A 27,103-nucleotide genomic window follows, 5' to 3' on the forward strand; every position below is an offset into this window, starting at 1 on the left:
GGAGTCAATGTTTGGCAGGGATATCAATGTTGGATTTCCATGGGTCAAGTTGCCTGTCTTGGGAGCTTTGAGTTAAGAGTTCTGTTCTTGGGTCTGTATTTTGTTTACCTGTTTAGGTTCCATGCCTTCTGTTTGGATTACAAATCATATTTCAAGTTTCAAGCCTCTGGGATTATAGTCAAGTTCAAGTATCAGGACTTTGGATTGTGGTCATGTTTGTAGCTTTTGGATATAATTCTAGTTTAAGTGCAACAAACCTTGGATTATAGTTTCTTGCTTTTGCCTCTGGTGATGTTTGTAATTCATATTCAGAGTTGGTCATTGCTTTTTGTTAAGCTCCTGAAAATCTAACTTTGAAATTGCTTTTGCATACTGGATTTTGCTGGTATTTTAGTGAATGTTCAGTCTGCTTATTTTGAACACTATTTCAAACTGTTTTTATATTAGATACTCTTTTCTTAATAAGCTTATTATTGTTGATCTATGTAGTGTTTGGGAGAGGTGGCTGGGTTGAAAAACACACATCTTTCTCTCTCCTCCTAGTTCCACTAAAAGACAGATGCTTCAGGGAGGAGACTAGCTTTGCAGAAAGTGTATGATTGGCTTTCTTCTTGGCTCTTCTCCTGATTGGCTGACAAGGGAAAAAAATACCACATGCAGCTGCCATTGTCAATCACCTCAGCCCCTCAGCCCATCCCACCCCAGTCAATAATGGAGTATGTTACACTGGAAATAAAACAAAGATTGAAACATTTTTGTCACAAACCAATTAGTAATTCAGAGATTTGTATCAATGAATCACACACATTTCTGACTTAAGAAACAGTGCTGCCAAGCTTTGCACACTGCTATGACATAATGCAGAGGGGGCTTTCATCCTTCTGTCCTTAATGCCTATTTTGTTAAAGTTTTCTCAAATAAACAACATTGTTCTTTGTTCACAATCACTGCCTCAGTGTGCCTCTGTCTGAGAAGTTCCAAAGCACTTTATAGAAGTCAAAGTCTAATGGTGGCAGTGTGTATTTTAAAAGTAATCTCTTCAGTGTTACTTCAGAGTACAAAGCCTGAGTGCAAATCCAGCACATCCTAGCCTGAAGATACCTCAAGTCAAGCCAAGGGCTTAACATTTCTTTTAAGTATGGTGGTAGCCAGTGTTCTTTTAAAACATTTTTTGACTAGAAGACTGTTTTAGCTATTCAGCTTTTGATTTTTAATTAAAGAAGCCACATTCCATTACAAGTGGTTGGGATTTTGTTAATAATCCATTACAAGTGGTGTCAGCTGGTGGGATTAGCTAATAACTAATCCCCTATCCATTATAATTGGTGGTACAGCTTGTGGGATTTTTCAACAAATAATCCCCCTAATTCCTTTACAACTAGCTTTTCAGAAAGCCGTGTGATTTGGTCTTCCTTTTCTGGTTGGCTGACAAGGGGGGAAAAAAACAGCATGCTGCTGCCTGGCCCTCTCCAACACCAGCCCCACTTCCTCCCAACCCAGACAATTATGAATAATGAAGTATGTTACAATGAAAAAAAGCTTTGAAACAGCAAATCTTTATTAACCTCTCTGAATGTTTTGGAGGCTTGTGTTTCAATTCATGAATGCTTTGGAGGAGATTTTTCCTATTAGTAACTCAGAGATTCATATTTACGAATCATCCAAATCTCCAAATTACGAAAAGGAGGTCCAAACCTTTGTTTGCCCCTAATGGTTTCCCAAGATCACCCAGGGGTTTCTATGGCAAAGCGAGGATTTGAAAACAGATCTCCCAAAGGTTGCAGACCATCCTGCAACACACTATGCTACATTAGCACCACTACATCCATACATAGCAAGAATTCTTTAAACTGAACTGTTCATGGACAAAGCAAAAACAGAATTAGACAGAATCTCTTTATGACTAAGTTATATCACAGGTATGCTTCAGGTCCTAAGCATAGGAAAGAAATATGAGGAAATGAAATGAGGCATGGATTTAGTTTAAAATTACAGCAATAAAGTATATGCCCTTGTATATTTTATTATGAACTACTGCGAGGGACTGCACACACTTTATAAGGATGGGGTGGCGTTGACAGTGCTACTGCAGGTTCTTCATTGAGCTCTTTGACTCCTGGAGGCAGCTGGAAACGGAAGGCTCTCAGCAGGTTGACAAAGAAGATAAAGATCTCCATCCTTGCCAGATGCTCCCCGAAACACACCCGAGCCCCTGCAGGGGAAACAAAGATAGAAAGTGAGTATCTATTCCATGCAGTAAACAGGGATGGATCTGAAAATTGGACTATGAATTGGTAAGCCATAGTCTATTCCATCTTCTTAAAGTAACCCATCAGATATAACTTACAAGAGAAGCTATTCTGCCTAAGCATTGGAAAGAATTTGTTATTTGAAAATGCGGACTAAATTGGAATAGAATGTGTTGAAGTTTGGTTAACTTTCCATTATTACAAAAAGGTTGAAAGGGCATCTTTCAGGAGTGCTTTCATTGTGTATCCTTTGCAATCATTTCTCTCTCTTTGATATGTTTTCTCCCAGGCATGAATAAGATAGAGATGTATTTTTTTTAAAAAAATCATCAAAGAAACAGTTTTAATTAAGAAGAAAGCAGCAGAGACTTTTCAGTATTACTACCTAGTAGCAAGAAAATAGTGAGGAACAAAAGCGAGAATGGCAACTAATGTGGAAGCTAAGGACACATACAGCCACGTCACTGGTAAACATTTTTTCCTAAAAGCATTTTTATAATGTTATGAACCACCAAAGAAAAACAAAGCAAAGTGAAATGGTAGAATAACCTCTTCACCCATACCTACATCCATCATCCATGTCTTTCTCTCCATTTTCCCCTCTCATGAATGTTAGTATGATTTATTGGCAGAAAATCCCTGATCTCCCATAACTGCACCCAGTGGGGCAATGGGTTAAACCCCTGTGCTGGCATGACTGAAGACCGACAGGTCGGAGGTTCGAATCCGGGGAGAGCGCAGATAAGCTCCCTCTGACAGCTCCAGCTCCCCATGTGGGGACATGAGAAAAGCCTCCCACAAGGATGGTAAAGCATCAAATTATCCGAGCACCACCTGGGCAATGTCCTTGCAGGTGGCCAATGTTCTCATACCAGAAGTGACTTGCAGTTTCTCAAGTTGCTTTTGACATGAAAAAAGCCCATTGTGTCTTGGTTTATGGTTCTTAATTGCACCATAATTGCAACAAATGTTTTGCTGCCTTGATGAATATGTGCTACAGACCTCACAAGGGGCAGATCTTATCATGGAAACTCCCCAGAAGGCACACTAATAAATCACAAGCTACTTTGAACTACCTTTACCTGCACCAAATGCCAGAAACGCTTCGTTAGCAACAAAATGTCCATCCTGGTCCAAAAAATGTTTTGGATTGAACTCTTTAGGAGACTCCCAGTACTTTGGATCAAGAAGAGCAGAGCGTACATTTGGCACAATAGATGTCCCCTGAAAACCAGAAAGAAATGTCAGACAAACAGGCACATACACATCTCTCTTAGAAATTAAGATTTCATGGGAATTGAATGGGCTGTCTGATTGCTTATCTTAACCCAACTAAGATCCAGGTATGTGATCTCCCAATATGCCCACTTGATGTTCCACTGTGCACTAAATAATGCAAAGTGGCTGCATCTGATATCCCAGTGAATTAAGTAATGCACCGAAGCAATTGACAAACAGTTCCATCTAAGCACATCCAAGAATGTGCAAATCCTAGCAGAACTCCTTCTTGGTTAAATGTAATTACATTAAAATAATTCATTCAATTGTTGAATAGTAACTCAGCACATAGGTAAAGTCAAAGCACTTCTACACAGGCCCCCAAACAAGGAGGAACTGGGTTTTTTAAAAAACCAGTTTCTCCCAGCTTTCTGTCCTCACTCCCAATCCAAACCCTTGGCTTTCCCTCAGAGAGTGGCAAGATCCCATCTCCGGTCAACCAAAGGATTATCTGGGATGGCATCCAGCCTCCCTCCAGTCCTCATTTCCCATCAAAAATTTACCCGAGGGGCCTGGAGGCAGTGCAGACCCCTCTAGAGAGTTCCCCAAACATGTAAAAATGATATCCAAAAGGGAGAGAAATCCCTCCCCCCCCCCACTTCCTGATGAGTCATTTTTGCACACCCGGAGTACTATTGGGGGGGGGGGCACCCTAATTGTCTTTGTGCTCCAGGAGCCCTAAGAACTGGGATTGTTGTGGAGATTGGCCCCTAGATCTTTCCAAGTGTTTTATTAATCTGAAGAAAACTGGGAAGTCCCAGTTTTGTCTGGATTAATTGAGTTTACCTGAGCGTGTAGGAGCCGCGGTGACACAATGGGTTAAACCCTTGTGCCAGCTGAGCTGCTGACCTGAAGGTCAGTGGTTTGAATGTGTGAGATGGGGTGAGCTCCCATCTATCAGCCTCAGACTTGACTACTGTAACGCCCTCTACATTGGCCTTCCTTTGTCAGTGATCCGGAAACTGAAGCTGGTGCAAAATGCGGTAGCTCGTCTTGATGTGCCAGTAGAGGGAGGGGGAGGAAAATAGCTCCCCTTCCCTGCTCTCCTGGCACATCATTTCTACATTCCCGGAAGAGCTCCGGCTACAGTCTATTGGAGGCCGGGTAAGTTTTCCTTACTTTTCAAAGGGGTTTGGGGGCTTTGGGGGAGGGTGGTAGGGCCTCCAGATGTTCTCGCAGGCCAGTTCTGTGAGAGCATCTGGACGCCCACCTCCGAAAGCGCACGTGGATGGTTCTGGGATAAAGGCCTCTCTGGAACAGCCCCTAGTCTACTATTACTCAATACCATGACACGTGCATGGCATTGAGCAATAGTATCAATCCAATGATGTCCTACCTACTGAAATAAATGCAAACTCCAAAATCACATATTTTTTTCATTAGGTCTCATTATGGTGTTTTGTCTTTATATCAGAAAATAAAATGTATATGTGAATGTTAATGTGATCAAGACATTCTAGTTATTTAAAAACTTTTAAAATCTATTTTGTCTGAGTGGTAGCGTGAGGAGTTGATTAAACCTGATAGTCCATGATGTATCATTTTTTTTGTCTCAGTGGTCCATGGTCTCTTAAATGTTTGGAACCACTTATGTAGATGAACCTCAAATCCAATGTTTTATGTGGGTAAATCTTTCAAAATCTTCAGTCAACATTAAGTGATTAGCATAGATATTCATACATGTGCCCCTAATCCAATGTTCAAACCACTACTCCAAGCTATCTCTGACCTATGTGATTACATCTCCCAAAATCTGTATCCTGTACCTTAGGGATGAGAAAACCTCTCATCTTCACATCTTTGGAAGTTTGTCTTGGGAGCCCAAATAAGAGGGGATATTTTAAACGCAAAATCTCATGAAGCACAGCGTTTGTATAAGGGAGCTTCTTTAGGTCTTGGTAGCTGAAGGAAGAGGAGCACAACACATCTTCTATTTCCTTATAGGCTTTATCTGTGTAAAAAGATGGAAATAGATGCAAGTTTTGTTATGGGTACTAAAGTTTATTTCAGAATTTCTTTTTTTGTCTTGTTGCTGATTCAACAGATTCTACTCAGCCTTTTTTTCTGATCAAATAATAGACTGAAAGCACTCTCACTCAAGAAAAGGAGCATCACAAAAGTTGGATGTTCTTATGGGGGCCCTATACTGATTGAAATTGATATTTTATTGCCGTTGTTTATTCATTCTGTCACTTCTGACTCTTCGTGACTTCATGGACACCAGAGCTCTCTGTCTGCCGTTGCCACCCCCAGCTCCTTCAAGTCAATCCAGTCACTTCAAGGATACCATCCATCTAAATGTGTCCCAATTGTTCTATTTGCATATTTAAATTTCTAATTTGTTATTTTTGAGTTGTTTTATAAGTATGGTATGATTTTATGTGTTTTGTTGTGTTTTTCCTGGCATTGAATGTTTGCCAACTCTTGTTGTAAACCACCCTGAGTCCCTTCCAGGAGATTGGGTGGGATATAAATAAAGATTATTATTATTATTATTATTATTATTATTATTATTATTATTGTCATTGTCATTATTGATTTAGCGCATTGTTTAAAAGTTACTACTGACACAGCAGGATGTTGTTCTTAATACACACAGATCTCTCTTACCTTGAATATCTGGATAATTTGCCAAAAGGAGGATTGCCCATTTCAAAGACGTTGCAGATGTTTCGGTTCCAGCAACAAAAAAATCATGAATAATCTGAGCCAGGTTCTCTTCATCATATGTAGAGGTAGGATCATTTTTCCTCTGATGGTGACAATATAAAATATGAAGTATGACTTATGATTGATTACAAGGCTTCTCTTCAAGACTGTCTTTCTATGTGCGTGCATGTACCTTCACATTTCCTATTGATTTATAGCACCCCCAAGAATTTTGAAGGATTTAAGGCAAGGAACACTCAGAAGTGGGTTTTGCCAATTTTGTCCTCTGAAATATGGACTGCAGCACCTGGTAGTCATTCATGGGCTCTATCCAAGTAGGAACCAGGACTGACGCTGCTTAGTTTCCAAGATCAGATGAGATCTGTTGCGTTTAGAGTATTTAGGTCCTATTCCTGTAGCACTATATTCTACTTGTGAAACGGGTTTTGTAAGTGTGTGAATTTGGATGCTGTTTCTTGGAAGGACTGGGGTGTTGATAACAACAACAACAACAACAACAACAACTTTATTCTTGTGTCCCGCCACCATCTCCCCAAAGGGACTAATTGATCCAGGAGATGTGTCTATAGAGGTCTGCTGTCTGGTCTGGGATTTAATGAGAATGTCATAGGACTAGGGCTTTCCCTTAACTGGGGGTTGTTCCTTTGTGACATCCACTTCAAGGGCACAGGCAGCTGAAAGTCAGTCCTGCTTTTAATTTCTGCTTATTGGCATGGTGTGCGGGGGGAGGGGGGGCTTCTTTGGAAGCTTTTAAACAGAGGCTGGATGGCCATCTGTCAGGGTTAATTTGAATGCAATATTCCTGCTTCTTGGAAGGGAGTTGGACTGGATGGCCCATGAGGTCTCTTCCAACTCTTTGATTCTATGATTTCATGATCTACTTCTTATCTGTATGTCCTGGATAATTCATGAAATCCAGGAGAGGATTTACTGGTGTTACTTCTTTATCTAACAGACATCTCGTTTCTTCTGACAACCTTCTCGTGACATGGCAAGAGGCATGGGTTGTGGCTGTTCGTTTGATTCCAGCAAGCATTTCCACAAGTGTTCATAGACCTCATCAATGTAACGCGAAAAGCAAAAAACTGTCAAAGCTACTACTGTTGATGCTGCATCAGCGTCTAGTAGTTGTCGTGGGGGTTTTCCGTTCAACAGTTGTCCAACTTAATGCTATTCTAGCTGAGATGAACTTTCAATCGAAGCATCCCATAGTCGCTTCCAGTCACGAAAGATGGTACTACTGCTATATCTGTTCTGTAATAATGATTGCAGAGAAAGTGATCAAGTTCGTGGTCATGAATGATGGAGAGACAAATAAAATGTTTTTCGAATAATATTAACGGTATGAATTCCCCCCAAAAACGGAAGAGAGTATGGAGGAGTCTGAAGAAACAGAATTTTGATGTAATAATGTTACAGGAAACGCACATCTGTGATAAACATGTGGCACACCTTCCGAATAAAAAATTAGGAAAGGAATATTATTCGGCCTACGAAAAAAAGAAAAGAGGAGTGGTTACGTATGTAAAGGACTCAATAGATTCAGAATTGGCATTTAGAGATACAGAAGGGAGATGTGTGGCAGTGAAAATAATAATTGGAGATTCCAAAATATTGGTTTGTAATATATATGCTCCCAATGGACCGAAGAGAAAATTTGCTGAATTCTTAAATACTAAGTTAAAAAAAACAGAATTTGATGAACTGATTTTGGCAGGAGACTTTAATGGGGTCGTCGATTGTCAGATAGATAAAAGTTTGAAGAAAAAGAAGTTTAAGGGAGGGAAACTCCCCCAGAAATTCATGGACTTACAAAAAGACTTCGATCTTGAAGATGCATGGAGAATTAGAAATAAAGATAAAAGAGACTTTACCTTCTTCTCGAATAGACATCAATCCTGGTCAAGAATTGATATGGTTTGGATTACTAAGAATCTCTCTACTAAAGTGAAAGAGATTAATATTCTGCCACGAGACTTATCAGATCACTGCCCTCTGGAAATTGTCGTAAATCAAAAAAATTATTATAGAAAATGGAGATTAAATGAGAACTTAATAAAAACGGAAGATGACAAAGAATATTTCAAGAAGTTAATTCAGGACTACCTACAAACAAATAGACTAGATTCAATGGAGCCACGAGTGGTTTGGGATGCCTTTAAGGCAGTCATGAGAGGGCACTTTATTCAACAAGGAGCAAGAAGGAATAGAGAGAGAAATAAAAGAATAAACGAGTTGAGGGCAGAAATAGCAGTAAAAGAAATGGAGTTAAAGAAAAACCCATCTAAACGAACAGAGAAACAATTGGCGACACTGAAACAGGAAAAAAATTACGTGGAGCTGGAATTCCAATCAAGACAGATGAAATTTCTAAAGCAACAGGCTTTTGAAAATGCTAACAAACCGGGTAAATGGTTGGCAAACCAGGTTAGAAAAAAGAGGCAAATCAACCATATTGCTAAAATAAGTACCAAGGACAAGGACTTGAAAACGGACAAAGAAATTTTGGAGGAGTTTCGGACTTTTTATACACAACTATATACAAAGGAGGATATAAAGAAAGAGGATATTATGGAATATATTGGACAAATGAAACTGGATAAAATAACAGATGAAGATAGAGAAGAACTGAACAAAGAAATAACAGAAGAGGAAATAGAGAAAGCCATTAGTAAAATGAATGCAGATAAAGCTCCGGGACCGGATGGGTTTACGGCAGGATTTTATAAAACGTTTAAACAGCAGTTGATACCTATTTTTAAAGTTATAGCGAATGAAGCTTTAAAATCCCGAAAGGTCCCAGACTCCTGGAAGGAGGCAGAAATAACTGTGATACATAAAGAAGGATCACCGGAGAATGATATTAAAAATTATAGGCCGATCTCCTTGTTAAATACGGATTATAAACTGTTTGCAAATATCATGGCCACAAGATTAAAATTTTTTTTAAGTAAGTGGATTGGAGAAGAACAAACAGGTTTTCTTCCAAATAGACATATGAAAGAAAATATACGCAACGTTCTAGATCTTTTGGAATATTATGAGACTAATCATCAAAAAGAATTTGCCCTTTTGTCAATAGACGCCGAGAAAGCATTTGATAATTTGAATTGGGATTTCTTCAAGATTTTGATACAAGAGTTAGATATGGGAGAGAAATTTAATAATGCAATTAATGCTATTTATGAATTTCAAAAAGCTAAGGTTAAAGTGAATGGGCAAGTGACTCAAGAATTTGAAATTACGAAAGGCACGAGACAAGGTTGTCCACTCTCCCCATTAATTTTTGTTATGGCAGTGGAGATCCTGATGAAGAAAATCAGAGAAGATGAAAAGATCAAAGGAGCAAAAATTGGTAAATTTGAATATAAAATACGAGCGTTTGCAGATGATTTAATAGGTACAATTGAAAACCCGGAGAAAAATTTACAAAGTTGGATAAACAAAATAGAAGATTTTGGAAAGGTGGCAGGTTTTAAGATGAACATGAAGAAAACTAAACTTTTATTTAAGAATGTGAATAAGGAGAAACAAATAAAGATTCAACAACAGGTTGGAATTGAAGGTGTCAAGAAAATTAGATATCTAGGAGTCTGGATCACAGCCAGAAATGGACAACTTTTAAAGAATAACTATGAATTAGTATGGAAGAAGGTCCAAAGGGATTTGCAGAACTGGGACCGGCTGAAACTATCTCTCCTGGGTAGAATATCCTTGATAAAAATGAATGTATTACCAAAACTTATGTTCTTGTTCCAGAATATACCGATAATAAGAAGTCAAACTCTGTTCAAACAGTGGAAGAAAGATTTAATGAAATTTGTTTGGAAAGGAAAAAGACCAAGAATTAATTATATGAATTTAATAGATAAGAAAACAAGAGGAGGATTGGGATTTCCCGATCTGAAGACCTATCATGAGGCCTGCGCACTGTCCTGGATTAGGGATTGGATGACTTTAGACAAAGAGAAGTGCCTAAATTTAGAAGGTCATGACTTAAGAGTGGGATGGCACGCGTATATATGGTATAATAGAGAGATGAAGGAGAAAAATTTCGGCAACCATTTCGTGCGAGCCTCCCTATTACGGACATGGATGAGGTATAAAGCTCTTTTCTATAAAACAACACCATTATGGATTTCAGCAATGGAGGCGCATCAAAGAAGACTACTAGGATGGAGGACATGGCCAAGATACAAGGATATATTGGTGAAGGGGACAATAGAGATGAAACCATTTGAACAATTAAAGACTTTATTTAGCAATATAACTTGGTTAAATTACCTACAAATTAAAGACTATTTTAAACAAGATCAAAAAACAGGTTTTGATTGGAACGAGAATATATGGGATAGAATACTAAAAACACAAAGGAAAACGGTTACAATATTATACAATAAATTGCTCCAGTGGATGACAGAAACAGAACAGGTGAAAACCTCTATGATTAAATGGGCGGAAAATATAAGAAGGCCCATCCACTTTGGGGAATGGGAAAGGATGTGGAATAAAAAATTGAAATACACATATGCTATGGACTTAAAAGAAAATTGGTATAAAATGTTTTATAGGTGGTATTTGACTCCGAGTAGACTGAGCCATATGTATCAAAATGTATCAGATAAGTGCTGGAAATGTAGTGAGCAAGTAGGCACCTTTTACCACATGTGGTGGACATGTAAAGAAACAACAAAGTTCTGGTCTATTATTCATGAGGAGTTACAAAAAATATTAAAGAAAAGCTTTAAGAAGAAACCTGAATATTATCTTCTGGGATTTACAGATGATGACTGTAAACTGGATGAGAATGAAGATAAATTATTTACCTATTGCACAACGGCGGCTAGGATGGTTTTTGCCAAATACTGGAAGAATGGCGAGGTTCCGAGTATTGAAGACTGGTGGAAGAAAATTAAAGAAATAAGAGACATGGACGAACTAACTTTTTTGTTGAGAAGAAATGAAGGAAGAGTTTTGAGGAGGACAGATTGGTCCCTGATATATGATTATGAAAAGAAAGCTGAAAAAACAATGGGATGAGAATAGATATTAAGGTGAAGAAATATCTTGAAAAGATCCTGAGGTTGGAGTGGAAGTCATTTTAGAATAGTTTGAGTAGTTGTATTGTATGTATTAGATGGTAGTTAGATATGGTGGGTTTTTGTGTTTTTTTGTGTGTACCTCTTCCTTTCCTACTGTTCTATCTTCTTGTTTTTTGTTCCCCCTCTTTCCTTGTGTGGATTGTGAAAAACTTAATAAAAATCATTTCAAAAAAAAAAAAAAAAAAAAAAAAGTTCGTGGTCATGAAGTCCATCTGGGCTCACATGCGGCCATCTTCAAGCTGGCGGCTTCTTGAAGCAGCTCTTGCTGTGCCAAAAAGGAAGATTACACAGAAATTAGCAGGTTGTTCTCCAGAGTTGTTCCTCTGCTTGTCACTGAATGGTCCTGTGCACACTTCTCCTTATTTTTGAGGGCCCATACGTGCATTGAAGTCACTCACCAAAAACTTGTAGTGGCTTCAACAAGCTTTTACAGCATAGAATCATAGAATCATAGAGTTGGAAGAGACCTCATGGGCCATCAAGTCCAACCCCTTTCTGCCAAGAAGCAGGAATATTGCATTCAAAGCACCCCTGACAGATGGCCATCCAGCCTCTGTTTAAAAGCCTCCAAAGAAGGAGCCTCCACCACACTCTGGGGCAGAGAGTTCCACTGCTGAATGGCTCTCACAGTGAGGAAGTTCTTCCTAATGTTCAGGTGGAATCTCCTTTCTTATAGTTTGAAGCCATTGTTCCTGTCTTGTTCTCCAGACCCTTGATCCTTTTAGTCGCCCTCTTCTGGACACATTCCAGTTTGTCAATATCTCTCTTCAATTTTGTTGCCCAGAATTGGACACAATATTCCAGGTGTGGTCTAACCAAGGCAGAATAGAGCATGGGGAGCATGACTTCCCTAGATCTAGACACTATGCTCCTATTGATGCAGGCCAAAATCCCATTGGCTTTTTTGGCTGCCACATGACATTGTTGGCTCATGTTTAATTTGCTGTCCACGAGGACTCCAAGATCTTTTTCACATGTACTGCTCTTGAGCCAGGCGTCCCCCATTCTGTATCTTTGCATTTCATTTTTCCTCATCAACTTGTCGTAGAAATCTGCATGTTCCTACTCGTTGGCATCTAAGGTTGGTGTATACTTGGAACAGACAGCCAACCTGTGACATTGGGGGACATTGAGAATTCCAAAGAAGCTAGATGGTGTGAGCAGATGTACATCAATGAAACAATGCTTGAATTGTGGGGCCATTACAAAACCTACTTCACTAGATATTGAGTTGGCCATTTGTCTCCTTAGGTATATGCTGGTACCATCGTTCCATACGCATTGCAAGGGATATTTCCTTTATGTTTCAATCAGTCCAATTATGTACTTAATTATATGCCTTCTTCCACTAGTAGATGGAGCTGTATTAATAACAATATAAATAAATCTTTCTTTATATCCTGCTTTCCTCCCTCATGGGACACAAAGCAGCTTACAACATATTAAAATCATGTAAAAAACAATCCATATACATTGATAATAAGTAGAAAACATCATAAATTAAGCAGTTTAAAAACACAATAATATACATTCACATTCTTGTGGCATCATGTAAGATTGTATTGGGCAATCAGCAATTCTACGTGCAAATCCATTCTTTTTGTTAGTGTTCTTGGTGCACTTTGTTAATTTTGATGGTATAAAAAAGGATGCCCTGAGATTGGATCACCTCTCTCTATATATGGCACCAATGCCAGCATTCTGATTAGCAATGAAAAAATGTGGAGTACTGAGACAGAGATTAATGTTGTATGGAGCCAGGAAAAAAACAAGAAAGAAAAAGCAAAAGGGAAAAATAAAAAAATAAAAAAGAAGAAAATAAGAGCTCTGGGTGAAGGGCCGGTTCTACCCAGAGCACCCTCTGTGTTAGCCGGATTGACCATTGTCACCCTTATGCCATGATGAGGCCATGGATAGGATACCAAGGCCCCATTGCAATTCTTGGAATGGATATAATTGGACACAAAGCAGATACTTACTTTCTCTATTTCAAGCAGGTAGAAATCAATTAAATCCCGTGGATCCTGAAAGGACTTTTGCTCCTTATGCTTCTGTGTTTCTTTCTTTGCTAATGAAAGCAGCATCTCGGTGACATGAGATGCCTTTTTGTGAGGCCCTGGAAGATGCTTCATGAGCCATGGGAATAGTTCATATAGCTTCAGAAAGACAAAAGCAAGGGCCTATCATTAGTAGGGCAGAGGCAAGGAAACACAGTCCATCAGCTAAAGCAGCTTTGACACAAACAAGTTGCTTTAGGATAAGAAAATTATTGGATGTAAACAAGAAATGGAGAGCTGGGTGCTTGTTCCCTTTCACCATGAATTTTTTTGCTTTAGTTAGGATGCCACTGCATATTCTCCACTGTTTCATTTGGCAGGGACACTTCTAATAAACTCTCTGTTCTTTCACTTTTTTCAGCTGCTTTCAAAATACCCCCACCACCTTTCTCTCTTCCTCCTATTTTACTTCTATGGCTCTAATTTAAACTGACCCTTTTCTCAAGCCTGATCTGGATGCTGGATAAGGTCCAAAAGAAACATATAAAAAGATTCTCTCAGCCACTGTAGAGCTGGGAGAGAGCTCTTACCCTCCAGTGGTTTCATGTATGGTTTGGTTAGGATATCAGCATTTAGCATAAGTAGCCTGCAAACTGACTTTAGCCCTTGTAACTTTATGTGTGATAACGTAACTCATAAAAGAAAAACACATGAGTCTTCAGCTTTAAGTAGAAAAGAAATAAAGTTGTATTCACTGCATACAAAACAAAACAGAAGAATTGCTCTCACCAGAAACATAACATAAAACAATATCTTCCGCGAGTCCTCTTCATTCCATGTTGATAAGCAGACTTGTAACAAGAACAATATACAGTCCCTCTTACTCAGTTGTCTGTAGAGCGACCTTGACTTGCTGCCTTCAGCTCTGGACGCTTGCAGTAACTTCTCCCAGCATCAGACAAACAAAGGTTTTCAGCTCAAACCGAGCCCCAAGCAAAGCATACAAACGCAGTGCTCTAACACTGAGAACACAACACTCCAACATGGAGAATGCAAAACTCCAACATAGAGAATGCAATACTCAAAGTATAAACACACAGTGACTTACTATATACATGAGATAGCATACACTCAATTATCCCATCAATTAACTGTGTCAGCTGCAACTGAAACAGCTCTGATCCTTTCCAAAACTTTGGGAAAGTACGTTGCAAACTTTTAGTAGCAACATAGGCTGCCATCATGGTGATCTCCAGCTGTGACACAGCATTTACCTTTTCCTTATCACTTGTCTTGACATCAGATGTGGCAACAGAATACCTCCCTACAACAGGACCCCCTACCATCCCAGAGGCTGCATAGAGCTGCATAGGTAAGTGATGGTAAAACACTCTCCCACTACTCAAATCTTGCCCTTCTCTAATTGACCTTAGCAGTGCCTGGAGAACACCAAAATCATACAATAAGAGAGTTGGAAGAGACCATATGGGCCATCAATTCCAAGCCCCTGCCATGCAGGAAAAGCACAATGAAAGTACTCTTGATAGATAGCCATCCAGCCTCTGTTTAAAAGCTTCTGGGGCTTTAAAAGCTTCCACCACATTCTGAAGCAAGAGTTCTGCTGTTGAATAGCTCAACCAGTCAGGAAGTTACATCTAATGTTCAGGTGAAATCTCCTTTGGAACTCATTGCTCTGAACCCATCCCCCTATTACTTCATCTACTCCATATTCCTCGGGTTGAAAAGTGATTTCTTTTTGTGAAAGACTTGAGGCAAAGAAAGGGGTTGAGTAGTTCTGCCTTTTCCCTATCCTCTGTCAGCATTCCACCATCTTCTCCATGCAGAGGTCCTACAACTTCCCAACTTCCTTTTTTATTTTTACAGACATAACCAAACAACCCCCTTTTAGTGTTTTTAATCTCTCTGTCATGCCCCAGATCATTTTGTGCCTTATGGACCTTTCCACTACATATGTTGGTTGTTTGAATTCCTCTTTGGTGATTGAATTGTGAAATTGCATAAGAATAAACAACAAGAGTGCTCAACATTCATCAACAATTATACTGTCCTGGCCGAGAACAGGACAGGGAGATGTCAAAACTATATATTATATATTATGTTATATTTTTCTTTGCTGCCACCAATTTACTATTAAGGATTCTTTTGCTGCCACCATTTATTAATCCATAAGCCACTTCCTTGTTATGATGTTCAAGAAGACACATCAACTCTTCAGGAGAGTTTTTTAAAAACAAAGAATATGCTGTTTATTTTGTTCTTGAACATCAAAGATGTGTTGAGGTTTCAGTAAACTGTCAGGTTTTACTTTTTACAGGGAATGGTTTTATAACATGAGTTTCTTGAAAATATGTTCCTTACACAAGAATACAAATAGGTTGTTTAAAGCTTTTGAATCCTCTTTCCCTGAAGTTTTAACACTAGCACTCTAAACCAGGGGTCCCCAAACTATGGCCCGCGGGCTGGATCCGCCCCCCCCCCCCCGAGGGCATCTATCTGGCCCGCGAGCTGTGGAGAAGGGTGAGAGGCGGGCAAAGGGGGAGGGAGGCGGCGGGCGAAGGGGGGAGGCGGCGGGCAAAGCGGCTTGGACCCGTTTTGCCCTCTGTCTCTGTGGGCCCAGCCTCTCCTGCCTTCGAGATGCAGCCTCGCCGCATCCCAGAGGCAGGAGAAGGGGGGAGGCAGCGGGCAAAGCGGCTTGGGCGCGCTTTGCCCTCCGCCTCCGTGGGCCCAAGCAGGAGAAGGGGGGGGGCTGGATAGTCATGTCTGACTCTGGGACTCTGCTGCTCATCTCCATTTCTAAGCCGAAGAGCTGGTGTTGTCCATAGACACCTCCAAGGTCATGTGGCCGGCATGACTGCATGGAGCGCCGTTACCTTCCTGCCGGAGCGGTATCTATTGATCTACTCACATTTGCATGTTTTCAAACTGCTAGGTTTATATTTATTCTAAACTGCTACGTTTATATTTGTTAAAATAGTTCTTCATTTTAATTATTGTATTATTTAAAGTGTTTTTTGCACTACAAATAAGATATGTGAGGTGTGGATAGGAATTCATTCTTTTTTTTCCAAATTATAATCCGGCTCTCCAACAGTTTGAGGGATTGTTACCTGGCCCTCTGTTGAAAAAGTTTGGGGACCCCTGCTCTAAACTATAGAGGCTCAGTATATATTTTAACGCTTCTTCCCTGAAGGCTTTTAACTATTTTCCCCAAAGAGCTATCTTTCTTACTAACAACAGTTCCTAAAACACTTCCTTCCTTCCTTCCACTTCAAATCTCGCAAAACTAACTCCCTCCTCAAACTCCAGACACTATCTGACTGAACTCTAACTGCATAGCCCTTACTTTTACTCTAGCTCCATCCATCTCTGGTCGCTAAGCAACTCCCTCAAACTTCATCAGCCAATCAGACTGCCCTTCCAGCTATGAATCTGCCTGATCACTCCTGCCCCCTGCTCTCCTTAGCTTTTCCAAGCCAGGCGTGTTATTGCCTGTACACCAACCTTGTAAGGTAGGCTAATCTGTTACATATATCAACTCCAATGCATATCCTATCTGTTCCATTCTGCATCAGTCTCCTTCTGCATCAATCACTTTGTAGGCTTTGGTTTATAGTAATATAATAACAGCCCTTTATTGGATGCAGACACGATAGACCAGGCATGGGCAAACTTCAGCTCTTCAGGTGTTTTGGACTTCAACTTCCACAAATCCTAATGTAAATTGTGAGGATTTACTTCTGCAGAATTTACTCCATTTTGCCATGACCAAATCCAACACTCAAAACATTATTGCAATTGTTTTCAAAATACTCCTTACCCCAAGAAAAATGCTTCCTCCAAATTTTAATGTAAATCTAAGAGCATCAATCAGTTTCTTGAAAGTTTCATCTTCAAGGGGGAAACGGTGTCCAAAAGACAAGGCACATATCAGGTTGGAGACTGAATTCGTGAGAGGTAATGCAGGATCAAATGGCTGCCCTGCAAATCAAGTTCAGTTAATATCAGTCAACCATCTAATATTCTCAATTAGATTTTTCTTTGGAGAAAGAACTATTGGAATTTATGTCCACTTATGTTTATATTAGAAATCAACAAAAATATGACAAATTCAAAATCAAAGACCAGACTACAGACTACACAAAAACTTCTGCAGGTTGTCACACAATTGCATCATATCCTGATATGGCATACCTTTTTCACGTGTAAAAACCTCTACAAGCTGTTGGGATTCCTCTTCTATTTGGCCCTCCAGGCTTCTTTTCCCCACTCCCAGTTTCCGCAGTGTGACTACGCCAAACCGCCTCTGCTGCTTCCAGGTATGTCCATTTGAAAGTGCAACACCTGGGGGTTGAATGAATCAATATACAATTATTATTTACAAAATTCAGGTGAAATATAGCAAGGTTACTACCCTAAATACAAATTGAGCCTCCATTATTCAGATATTCAAAATCTCAAATCCTTCAAAACCAGATTTTCTTTTGCTACCAGCCTCTGAGGAGCAGAGTCTATCAAGCACGAGCACCACAACCACCACCTTGGAAACTGAAGCAGGCAGCTGAGTACAAAAAGTTTTGGTTTCCCACCATGTTACAGGTCCTCATTCTCCCTCCAGCCTTGCATTCCATACACAATATAGGTAACCAAAAAAATTAGACACAAAGCTATTTTAAAAATATAATCTATGGCACTTTTTGGTTAAACTGGCACCAGGCAGCCACATCCCTAAGCAACTCCACCGAGGGCCTTTCCAGACAGCCTCTTAATCTGGAAAAAGGGATTAAAAATACAGAACCTGAAGGAAACTCCAAACACTGAACTATTAGTCCCGATAAATGGTTCCCTGGCATCCTAAAAAGCTTAGTTATAGCAGATTTTGCAAAATAAACACAGGACATTGACCCTTAGAGATGTGCTGCATGTCATAAACATGGATGGGAATATAAGAAAATGCACATCATCTACCCTCTTGAACCTCATTTCCATTTGGGCTTACTTGCCTGCCATGCTGGTGCCCATTGTGAAATTTCAAACATGTCTATTACACAATAGATGTGCGCAAAACGCCAAAAATCTGTTTTGCCTCAAAATATGAATTTACTGTGCCCCCTGTTTCGTTTTGTAAGTGTTTCTAAGACATCTTGAGGGGTCCATTTTGTTTCGAATTTGAAACACCAAAATTTCATTAATATTTTGTTTTGTTGATCTGACAATTTGCACCAATGGGAACACTTATAAGGCTCATTTCTCTGTTATTTTTGATTACCAGGATGAAACTTGCCACACTTGTAGGACACATTTATCACAGTAAGCCCCTTCTCCCCAGTTTCTGAAAGTTTCGTTCATACACTGATTTGGGGGAAATTTTAAAAAACTACAAGACCTATTCCCTCGAATTTTTCTACAATAGTACAACATAACCAGGGCATAATTTGTCCAAAGTTTTAGAAAGATTTGCACATCCACTGATTTTTAGGAATTTATTTTCAATTTCAGCACTTTGGCTGAGTCACTCTCTATGAATCCTTAGTAAATGACCCTACCCCCAATGAATCCTAGTAAATGGGAAAATACCACAAAACAAGACCCTAAAGGGCTTCTAAACTGTGCATCCAATGCCTGATTGCTAGCTGGCTGGCTGCTATGACTGCTGGCTAGCAGCTAGGTGAACAAAATGATCCTAAAGGCATCCTAAGCTGTGGTGAGTTAGCTGCTGCTGGCTGGCTGTGGCTGCTAGACTGCTAGGCTAAAAAGCTGGTGGCCGCATGCAAAAGCATTAAAGAACAGACCAAAAATGAATTTCTAATACCCAAATTGACTCCCTCTCAGAATGACTACAGAGGAGTCAACATGACTGCTGACTGGTTGACTTCTGCTGCAATTTAGGAGAAATGCCAGCAGCTGGGGCTCTCCCTCCTGTCTTCCTCTCTCCCTGTGCATGTGATGGAGAAAGTTTGGCTGCACCTTCCAGGAGAGTTTGCTTGAACTCCAAAACAAGCTGAATCATAGAGACATACAAAAACAAATTCTTACATAATTTTCAGCAACTGATATTTTGATTTGTCTGTGTTCAGCCGGGGGGGGGGGGGGGGGCGGGAGGTAGTTGGGGACAGCTGTGTGTTCATAAGTCACATCAGAAGCATTGCCAGCAGGAAGGTGCCTGTCCCCATGGCTGGCAGGTGGCAAAATCAAAGGGAGGGGTTCTTTGCCAGGCCTTGACAAAAATAGTTGGGCCCCAGTACATCCAGCCATGAAGGACAGACTTGGTGGAAGTTTCCATAAATCAGTACCTGGATGAGTCAGTACAGTAGAGGGTCTGTCCTGTGACCACTTGACCTACTGTGCATCCCAAAGCCAGATGAGGCCAGATCTGGCAATGGTTGCCTGGTAATACTGATCATCATAGCAAATGAGAGAGTGTTCAGAATGGCTGGAAATGTTGTCACCCCTCACAGACCACACTGGACCCTGCCTATGTGGAACAGCTAGTGTTCCTCAAGGCCAGCCTCCCCCTCCTGGGCTTCCCAGAGCTGGACCCCCAGCAGAAGTGAATGCGACAGGCACTCATTTCATTTCATTTCAATGGCAGAACACTCTGTCGGAAACACTTTATCAAGTCACTCAGCCAGGCACTCACTAGATCACTGCACTAATGCCAGAGAATCATCTTCTCCCACTTCACCAACATCAGTGGTTTTGAACCATTTCTGATAAATCTACCTCATTCACTATGGTCACTTGGATTTGCACAATGCTCTGTTAGACAAACTTTATCAAGTCACCCAGCCAGGCACTCACTAGCTGCTTTGTTTCTACTGATGGAGAATTGTCTTCTCCCATTCCACCAATGTGATTTTGGACCATAATTTGCCATAAATTCTCAACATTGTATTGTTTGCCAAAACAGCCTCTCTTTTTTGAAACGTATAGTCCCTGTGATTGGCATCATCATCATCATCATCATCATCATCATCATCATCATCATCTTTATTTATAGACTGCCCTATCTCCCCAAAGGGACTCAGTTCAGTTTCGAACAAATATGGCAAACATTCAGTGTCAAAAGAAAACTGTGCCAAGAGTTTATGTCAGGACAAGGCATATTAGACAATATAAACAACCCAACAGTAACTTAATAAACAAAATAGCAAAAAATAAAAATTAAATATAAAATAAAAACATCATAAATTACAAAAACCCTGATAGAACATACTAAAATATAATATAATCGGGATTGTGGCACCGGGATTGTGGCACAGCTGGCTGAGTGTCAACTGCATTAAGATCACTCTGACCAAAAGGTCATGAGTTCGAAACCAGCCCGGGTTGGAGTGGGTTTCCAAGCAATTGTGTAGCCTGTTGTCGACCTTTGCAACCTGAAAGACAGTTGCATCTGTCAAGTAGGAAAATTAGGTACCACCTTAAAGTGTGGGGAGGCTAAATTAACTAATTTATGAGGCCATTAAAAAAAAGACTCCAGTAAGCACTCCAGCAAAAAGCATGCGGAGAATGCAGAAGTACTTCATCAGTGTCGGAGATGGACAATGAAAGCGACAGCTCCCCTGGCGGCCAGAAAAAGTTAAATAGCCTCTGTCTATGTCTGTATATGTTGTAAGTCAAAATTGGCATTGAATGTTTGCCATATATGTGTACACTGTAATCCGCCCCGAGTCCCCTGCAGCGTGAAAAGGGCAGAATATAAAAGCTGTAAATAAATAAATAAACAAATATAATAAAAATCAGAGCTCCATCAAGCGAGGTTCAACAATACCCATGGCCAGGAGTACTAAAATGGACCTAATCAACTATAAAAGGGCTGGGTGAGTGATAGTGCAAACAATGTGTCATAGGGCAGGGGAAGTTGATGAAGTGCAGAACACTCTGTCACAAATCTTATGCAGTGCAGCCAGGTACTTTTCAGGATTGATGCCCTGCAACATTCTGAAACTTTGCAGAATTGATGCCCTGTTTATGTTGTCCCATTGTGCAGAATTTCAAGGAGATAAACCTTTTAGGTTTTGAAAAAAATGATTTGTAAATATTTTTAAAATTCCTAAAAATCAGTAGATGACTGAAGCATTCTGGAACTTGGCAGGCTTAAAGTAGAAAATGGTGTATACAAGTATGTCAATCATGATAGCCATATAAATAATAATAATAATAATAATAATAATAATAACGATAATAATAACAACAATACTTTATTTGTACCCCGCTACCATCTCCCCAAGGGACTCGGTGTGGCTTACATGAGGCCGAGCCCACAATACAACAATAAAAACGAAAGCAACAGTAATACAACAATGAATAAAGCTCATAAACAGAAAATAGCAATAAACATTAACAATAACACACGACGTTTAAAAACCCATGACAGAGAAGCTAGCTTCACAATTTCCCCCATGGCCGCTAATGGAATAACTCTTTACAAAGCAATTATAAAGCTTCAGAGATTCAGATTACAAATGAAAATGGGACAACACCCCCCTTCCAAATTACGAATCAAAGCATGGGCCATCCAAATTTCCGAAATGAATTACTAATTGGATTTTAGCCATTTCAAACACCTCTACTTGATTATATGACAGTGTAGACTCATATAATCCAATATCAGATCTTCCCCCTCCCTCCTGACTTTCAGAAAGATGGTAAAATCTTGGCTCTGGTACTTAGCATTCTCAGATTGATGATTGAATCAATAACTGTTGACCACAAGGCGGATGGTGTTGAATTTGTGATTTACCTTGACGAATTGGCTTCATGTAATTCTTGATCTGTATTTTAATGTGCTTTAATGTATTAATGTACTATGATGTTATTATGCTTTAGTTTATTTGTATATTGATTCTCTGTTGTTAGCCGGCCTGAGTCCCTCCTCAGAAGTTGAGAAGACCGGGTTATAAAAGCTCTAAATAAATAAATAAATAAAAAGATAATTTGGATCGTCTGATTTGATAATCTGGATCATATGGTAATGTAGATCCAACATGAGTGTAATTTCCAAATGATAATAATTATCCCCAAAGGATCATTTGTCCTCATATTGTTTCTCTGGAGAAAGGTCTGGTACAACTCTTCATAACTTACCCTTTCCTCTTGCTATAAGTGTAGTAAATCCAGTTTGAGGCCGGTCTGAAAAGTCTTCCAAATGATCGATCAGTCCTTCTTTCACAGCTTCAAATCCAGACAACACTACAACTGGTATATTTCCTCCCCACACAGTAAAAATGTCTCCATATTGTTCTGCCAACTGCCATTTGGATCAATGCAAGAAGAAGAAGAACAGTTATAATCAAATGAAGAAATATTTCAGGCCAATATAGGAATAGTAACCATATTCATATCCTCACTTCTGATGTTTCTGCCCCACTCCCTATTTCATTTTAGATTTTAGTTGAGAACTACCCTTCTCCCATTCTCTCAAATCACTTTGAATGCAATTTTCCTGCTTTTTGTTGGGGGGGGGGGGGTTGGACTGGGTTGCCCACAAGGTCTTTTTCAACTCTATGATTCTATCCTGTCTCATGAAACCATCTCTCTCAAATAATTTATATCGTAAATGTACCACCATCAGTTGGGGTTGATCACATAATGTAACTGGTGTTTTGGGAGACTTTTTGAAAAGTGCTTATTTTTATCAATACTAAATATAAATTAATAATCCCTTTTCTCATGTCTGTTGTTCTCTCAATTGCGCTTTTTTGCCAGTCACCTCTGAGTCAGTAAATGTGCTTTGGGTCCAAGGTCAATCACCCCCAAACCCTGCCAGTATTAAAATTTGACCATGTTGGGTTTTGTGTACCATATTTAGTCCAGATCTGTCATCAGCTGGGTGCAGTGCTCTCTGGGTGTGGGTGAACTACAACTCCCGCATTCCCAGGTCAACCCTCCCCCCTAAACTTGGCCATTCAAAGTTGGCCATGCTGGGTCTATACACCAAGTTTGATCCAAATTCATCATTGTTTGTGTTCACTGTGCTTTCTGGATATGGGCGGACTATAACTTCCAAAATCTAAGTCCAATCACCCCCAAACCCCACCTGTATTCAAAGTTGTCAATGTCGGGTCTGTCTGGCAGGTCTGATCCAGATCAGTCCTTGACTAGGTCCAGGGCTCTCTGGTTGTGAGTGCACTACAACTCCCAGAATCCAAGGTCAATCACCTCTAAAACCTGCCAGTATTCAAAGTTGCCCATGTTATGTCTGTGTGCCAAGTTTGGTCCAGATCCACCATTATTTGTGTTCACAGTACTCTCTGGGAGCACATCAACAACAACTTATTGATTCTAAGGTCAATCACTCCAAACCATGCTAGTATTCAAAGTTGCCCACATTGAGTCTGTGTGCCAATTTTGGTCCAGATCCATCATGAGCTGGGTTCAGTGTTCCCTGGACACGGGTGAACAACTTCCACATTGCAAGGCCAATCACCTCCAAACCCCACCATTATTCAAAGTTGGCTACATTGGGTCTATATCCCAAGTTTGGTCCAGATCTGTCATCAGCTGGGTCCAGTGCTCCCTGGACGCAGGTGAACTACAACTCCTAGAATCCAAGGTCAATCACCCACCCACCCCCAAACCCTGTTAATATTTAAAATTGGCCTTGTCGAGTCTGTGTGTCAAGTTTGCTCCTAATCCATCTTTGGCTAGGTTCATTGATGTGGGTGAACAACAAATCTGAGATTCCAAGGTCAATCACTCCTAAACCCTGCCAGTAATCAAAGTTGACTATGTTGGGTCTGTGTGCCAAGTTTGGTTCATATCTGTCATTGGTGGGAATCACTGGGCTCTCTGGATGCAGGGAGCACTACTACTTCCAGATTCCAAGATCAATCCCCCCAACTTCTATCAGTATTCAAAGTTTATCATATTGGGTATTTGTGCCAGGTTTGGTCAAAAAACTATCATCAGTTGGATGCAGAGTGCTTTGTGGATGTAGGTGAACTCTAAGTCCCAACCTCTAAGATCAGTCCCTTTGAAACCCCACCGGTATTCAAAGTTCAGCATGTTGGGTATGTGTGCAAAATTTGGCGCAGTTCCATTGTCAGTTGGGTTCAGCGTGTTATTTGAGTATAAGTAAATTACATTTTCCAGAATTCAAGTTCACACACACCCGCCCCTCAAACCCCAACAGTATTGAAAGTTGGTCATGTAGGGTGTATGTGCAAAGTTTGGTCCAGATCCATCATCGGCTGGATTCAGAATGGTCTCTGGATGTTGGTGAACTATAACTCTCAGAATGTAGGGTCCATCTGCACCAAACCCCTTCAGTATGTTTTGTTGGTCATGGGGCATCTGTGTGCCAAGTTTTGTCCAGATTCGTTGTTGGCAGGAGTTACAATGCTCTCTGAAAATTGGGGCCATCTTGGAAAATACATGCATACAAACACAGACTTTCATTAGACAAACAGACAGATAGAGATAGTTGTCAAAATATTTTTGCCTATGTCAGGGGTCCTCCAACTTTTTAAACAGGGGGCGGGTTCACTGTCCCTCAGACCGTTGGAGGGACAGTGAAATTCCTATGCACACTGCACATACGTTATTTTGAAGTAAAACACCAAAACAAATAACAAATTATGACCAACTTTAAATACTTTAGTTACCAAATACCTAACCCAGCATTGTGAGGTGACTAAGCTAGTGCTAAAATAAAGGTGATTCTCTATTCTTGCACCCCATGCTTTCCATTTAATGTTGAAACAGATTGCTACAACCATCTCTTTGATATCTATTCAGTAGGGCTGGGCGGTTTCGTTCGTTAATTTCGTAATTCGTTATTAATTTATATTTAAATTCGCTTACGATCCGATATTGAGTCATGCAGGAATAGTATGAGGAGTAAATTAGATTTGAAACAATTTTTTCAATTTATTTCGTTATTGTTTCGTTATTATTTCGAAATTTTTTCGTAATTTTTTCGTAATTATTTTGTAATTATTTTCGCATGTCTGGTGCAAGTTTTATAGTTGTTGTTTGTTTTATCACACCAACAGTCAACAACAGAGGGAGAGAGAAGCTTCAGAAGTTTCCCCTGTCCCATTTGAAGGTTTTTTTTAGCATATTGCGCAATCGCGTCCGCCATTAACGAATCGATTCGAAATTAACGAAATTTCGTAAATAACGAAATTTTGAAATCTCAAAATTTTGGAAGTATTTAGAATTTGGAAACGCTACCGCCCCCTTGAAACGAATCGAGTTTAGAAACAATTTTTTCCGTGGTTACCCAGCTCTACTATTCAGTATTTTTCTAAGCGTGACCAGTGTGCATTTCCACTACATGCCAAAGATTTTGCAGAGCTTTACATCCCAACACTCTTAAATTCCATGGGATTTCTTGCCATCCACCTTCCCCTTCTGTTCTATTTAATATCCTACACCTCATCTATATTATAGGCCTGGGTAACAACGCCACACACAGAATCAAAGAGGTGGGAAAACCCCCAAGGGTGTGGAGTTACCCATACCTCCCATAAAACCAGCTCAAAGAGTTGGAAGAGGCCCCAATGCCACTCATAGAATCAAAGAGTTGGAAGAGACCTCCTGTCATAAATAAATCTGTAGGTACCACTAATTCCATAACCCTGGTCCCAAGGAGGCATCCCACTTACAACCATTGCAACCCCCTTAGCCAAGGCAGGCCCTTGGCCTTGCCATGAAAATTCCCTCTTGTCTGCAAAAGAAAAATTGACCAACATAAAACACCAGCCAGCACAAACACCCAGGCCATGGCCTAGCAGCCACCCCCATTGCTCAAGGGCAAAGGCCCTGCCTCCGGCCTAGCCCCTTGCTGAGTGTACAGTTCGTCACAATGATGATGAACAAATAAGGGAGGGAATACCCTAAACAAATTCCCTGGTCATCCAGCCCTGCCGCCAGCTGCAGGCCTTACTATGAATCTCCTTTAAAGACACCCCGGCCTAAGCATTTACAAAACGTTTTTGAAAATTCGTTTTTTTTAATAATTGCTCCAGAATGGTTCGTTATCGTTTTGTAATTGAAAAAATTAACGAATAATTAACGAATTACGAATTAACGAAACGAAACTGCCCAGCCCTACTATATTATTATATATACCAGATGTAGTTTCTATGAAGCTATTCTGTTGATGGAACTGATTTTGTGAAGGAGGACGTTTTTTCACCCTGGTTCCCTTACGACATCAAAATTGCTCTGAGGCCTTGAAGGAAAATATGTGGGAAACACTCAAAACTGCATGCACAGAGGTATTCTGTTCATTGCCTATTCATGCACTATTGGTACCACTGGGGGAATTTTTGGAATAAAAAGCAGAGCTGGGAAAAGTTACGTTTTGGACTGTAGTAATAACACACAATGTCTAGACTGCCTAGAAGAGTCTGCGAGTTATATCTCGAGTAAGCAAAATCTCCAAACTCTGGCAAAACTTTAGTGAGATTACTACAACAACCAAATATATTAAAAAATAGGTAACTCACAAATCTTTTGTCCACAGCCACCATAGAAAAAATGCACAAAGATTTTCACTAATTTTGAGTCAGATTCATAAGTTATTACTTAATTATTTAGGAGGAAAAGTACCTTCATTGGTGTCTCCACAGTACATCCAATTCCAAAGTTAATTCTCCATACACCTCCGATAAGAGGAAGGGAAAGAGGCCCCGGGGGGAAATGTCGGCGTGACCACTGCTGTTTCAGATAGTTGAGAAGCAGAAGAATCGCAAGCAGAACAGTAAAAAGTATTCCAGTCCCTTCCATTCTCCTGTAGCCTTTCTCTTTGGTTATTTCCAACTAGCTATAGAAAAGG

At 40.1% G+C, this 27,103-nt stretch overlaps 1 protein-coding gene across 1 annotated transcript; it reads right to left on the bottom strand.

The window, feature by feature from the left end:
• Positions 1-1,998: 1,998 nt before the first annotated feature.
• LOC132770431 (cytochrome P450 2B4-like) lies at positions 1,999-27,103 on the bottom strand. Its single transcript, XM_060767371.2, has 9 exons — positions 26,878-27,103; positions 22,405-22,567; positions 17,509-17,658; positions 17,135-17,295; positions 13,279-13,455; positions 6,138-6,279; positions 5,294-5,478; positions 3,332-3,473; positions 1,999-2,212 (listed from the first exon to the last, which is right to left on the bottom strand). The coding sequence occupies exons 1-9, from the start codon at positions 27,052-27,054 to the stop codon at positions 2,025-2,027; spliced, it is 1,485 nt and encodes a 494-aa protein (XP_060623354.2). The 5' UTR covers positions 27,055-27,103; the 3' UTR covers positions 1,999-2,024.

This window comes from Anolis sagrei, chromosome 3 (genome assembly GCF_037176765.1).
Source record: "Anolis sagrei isolate rAnoSag1 chromosome 3, rAnoSag1.mat, whole genome shotgun sequence".
Lineage (NCBI taxonomy): Eukaryota > Metazoa > Chordata > Lepidosauria > Squamata > Dactyloidae > Anolis > Anolis sagrei.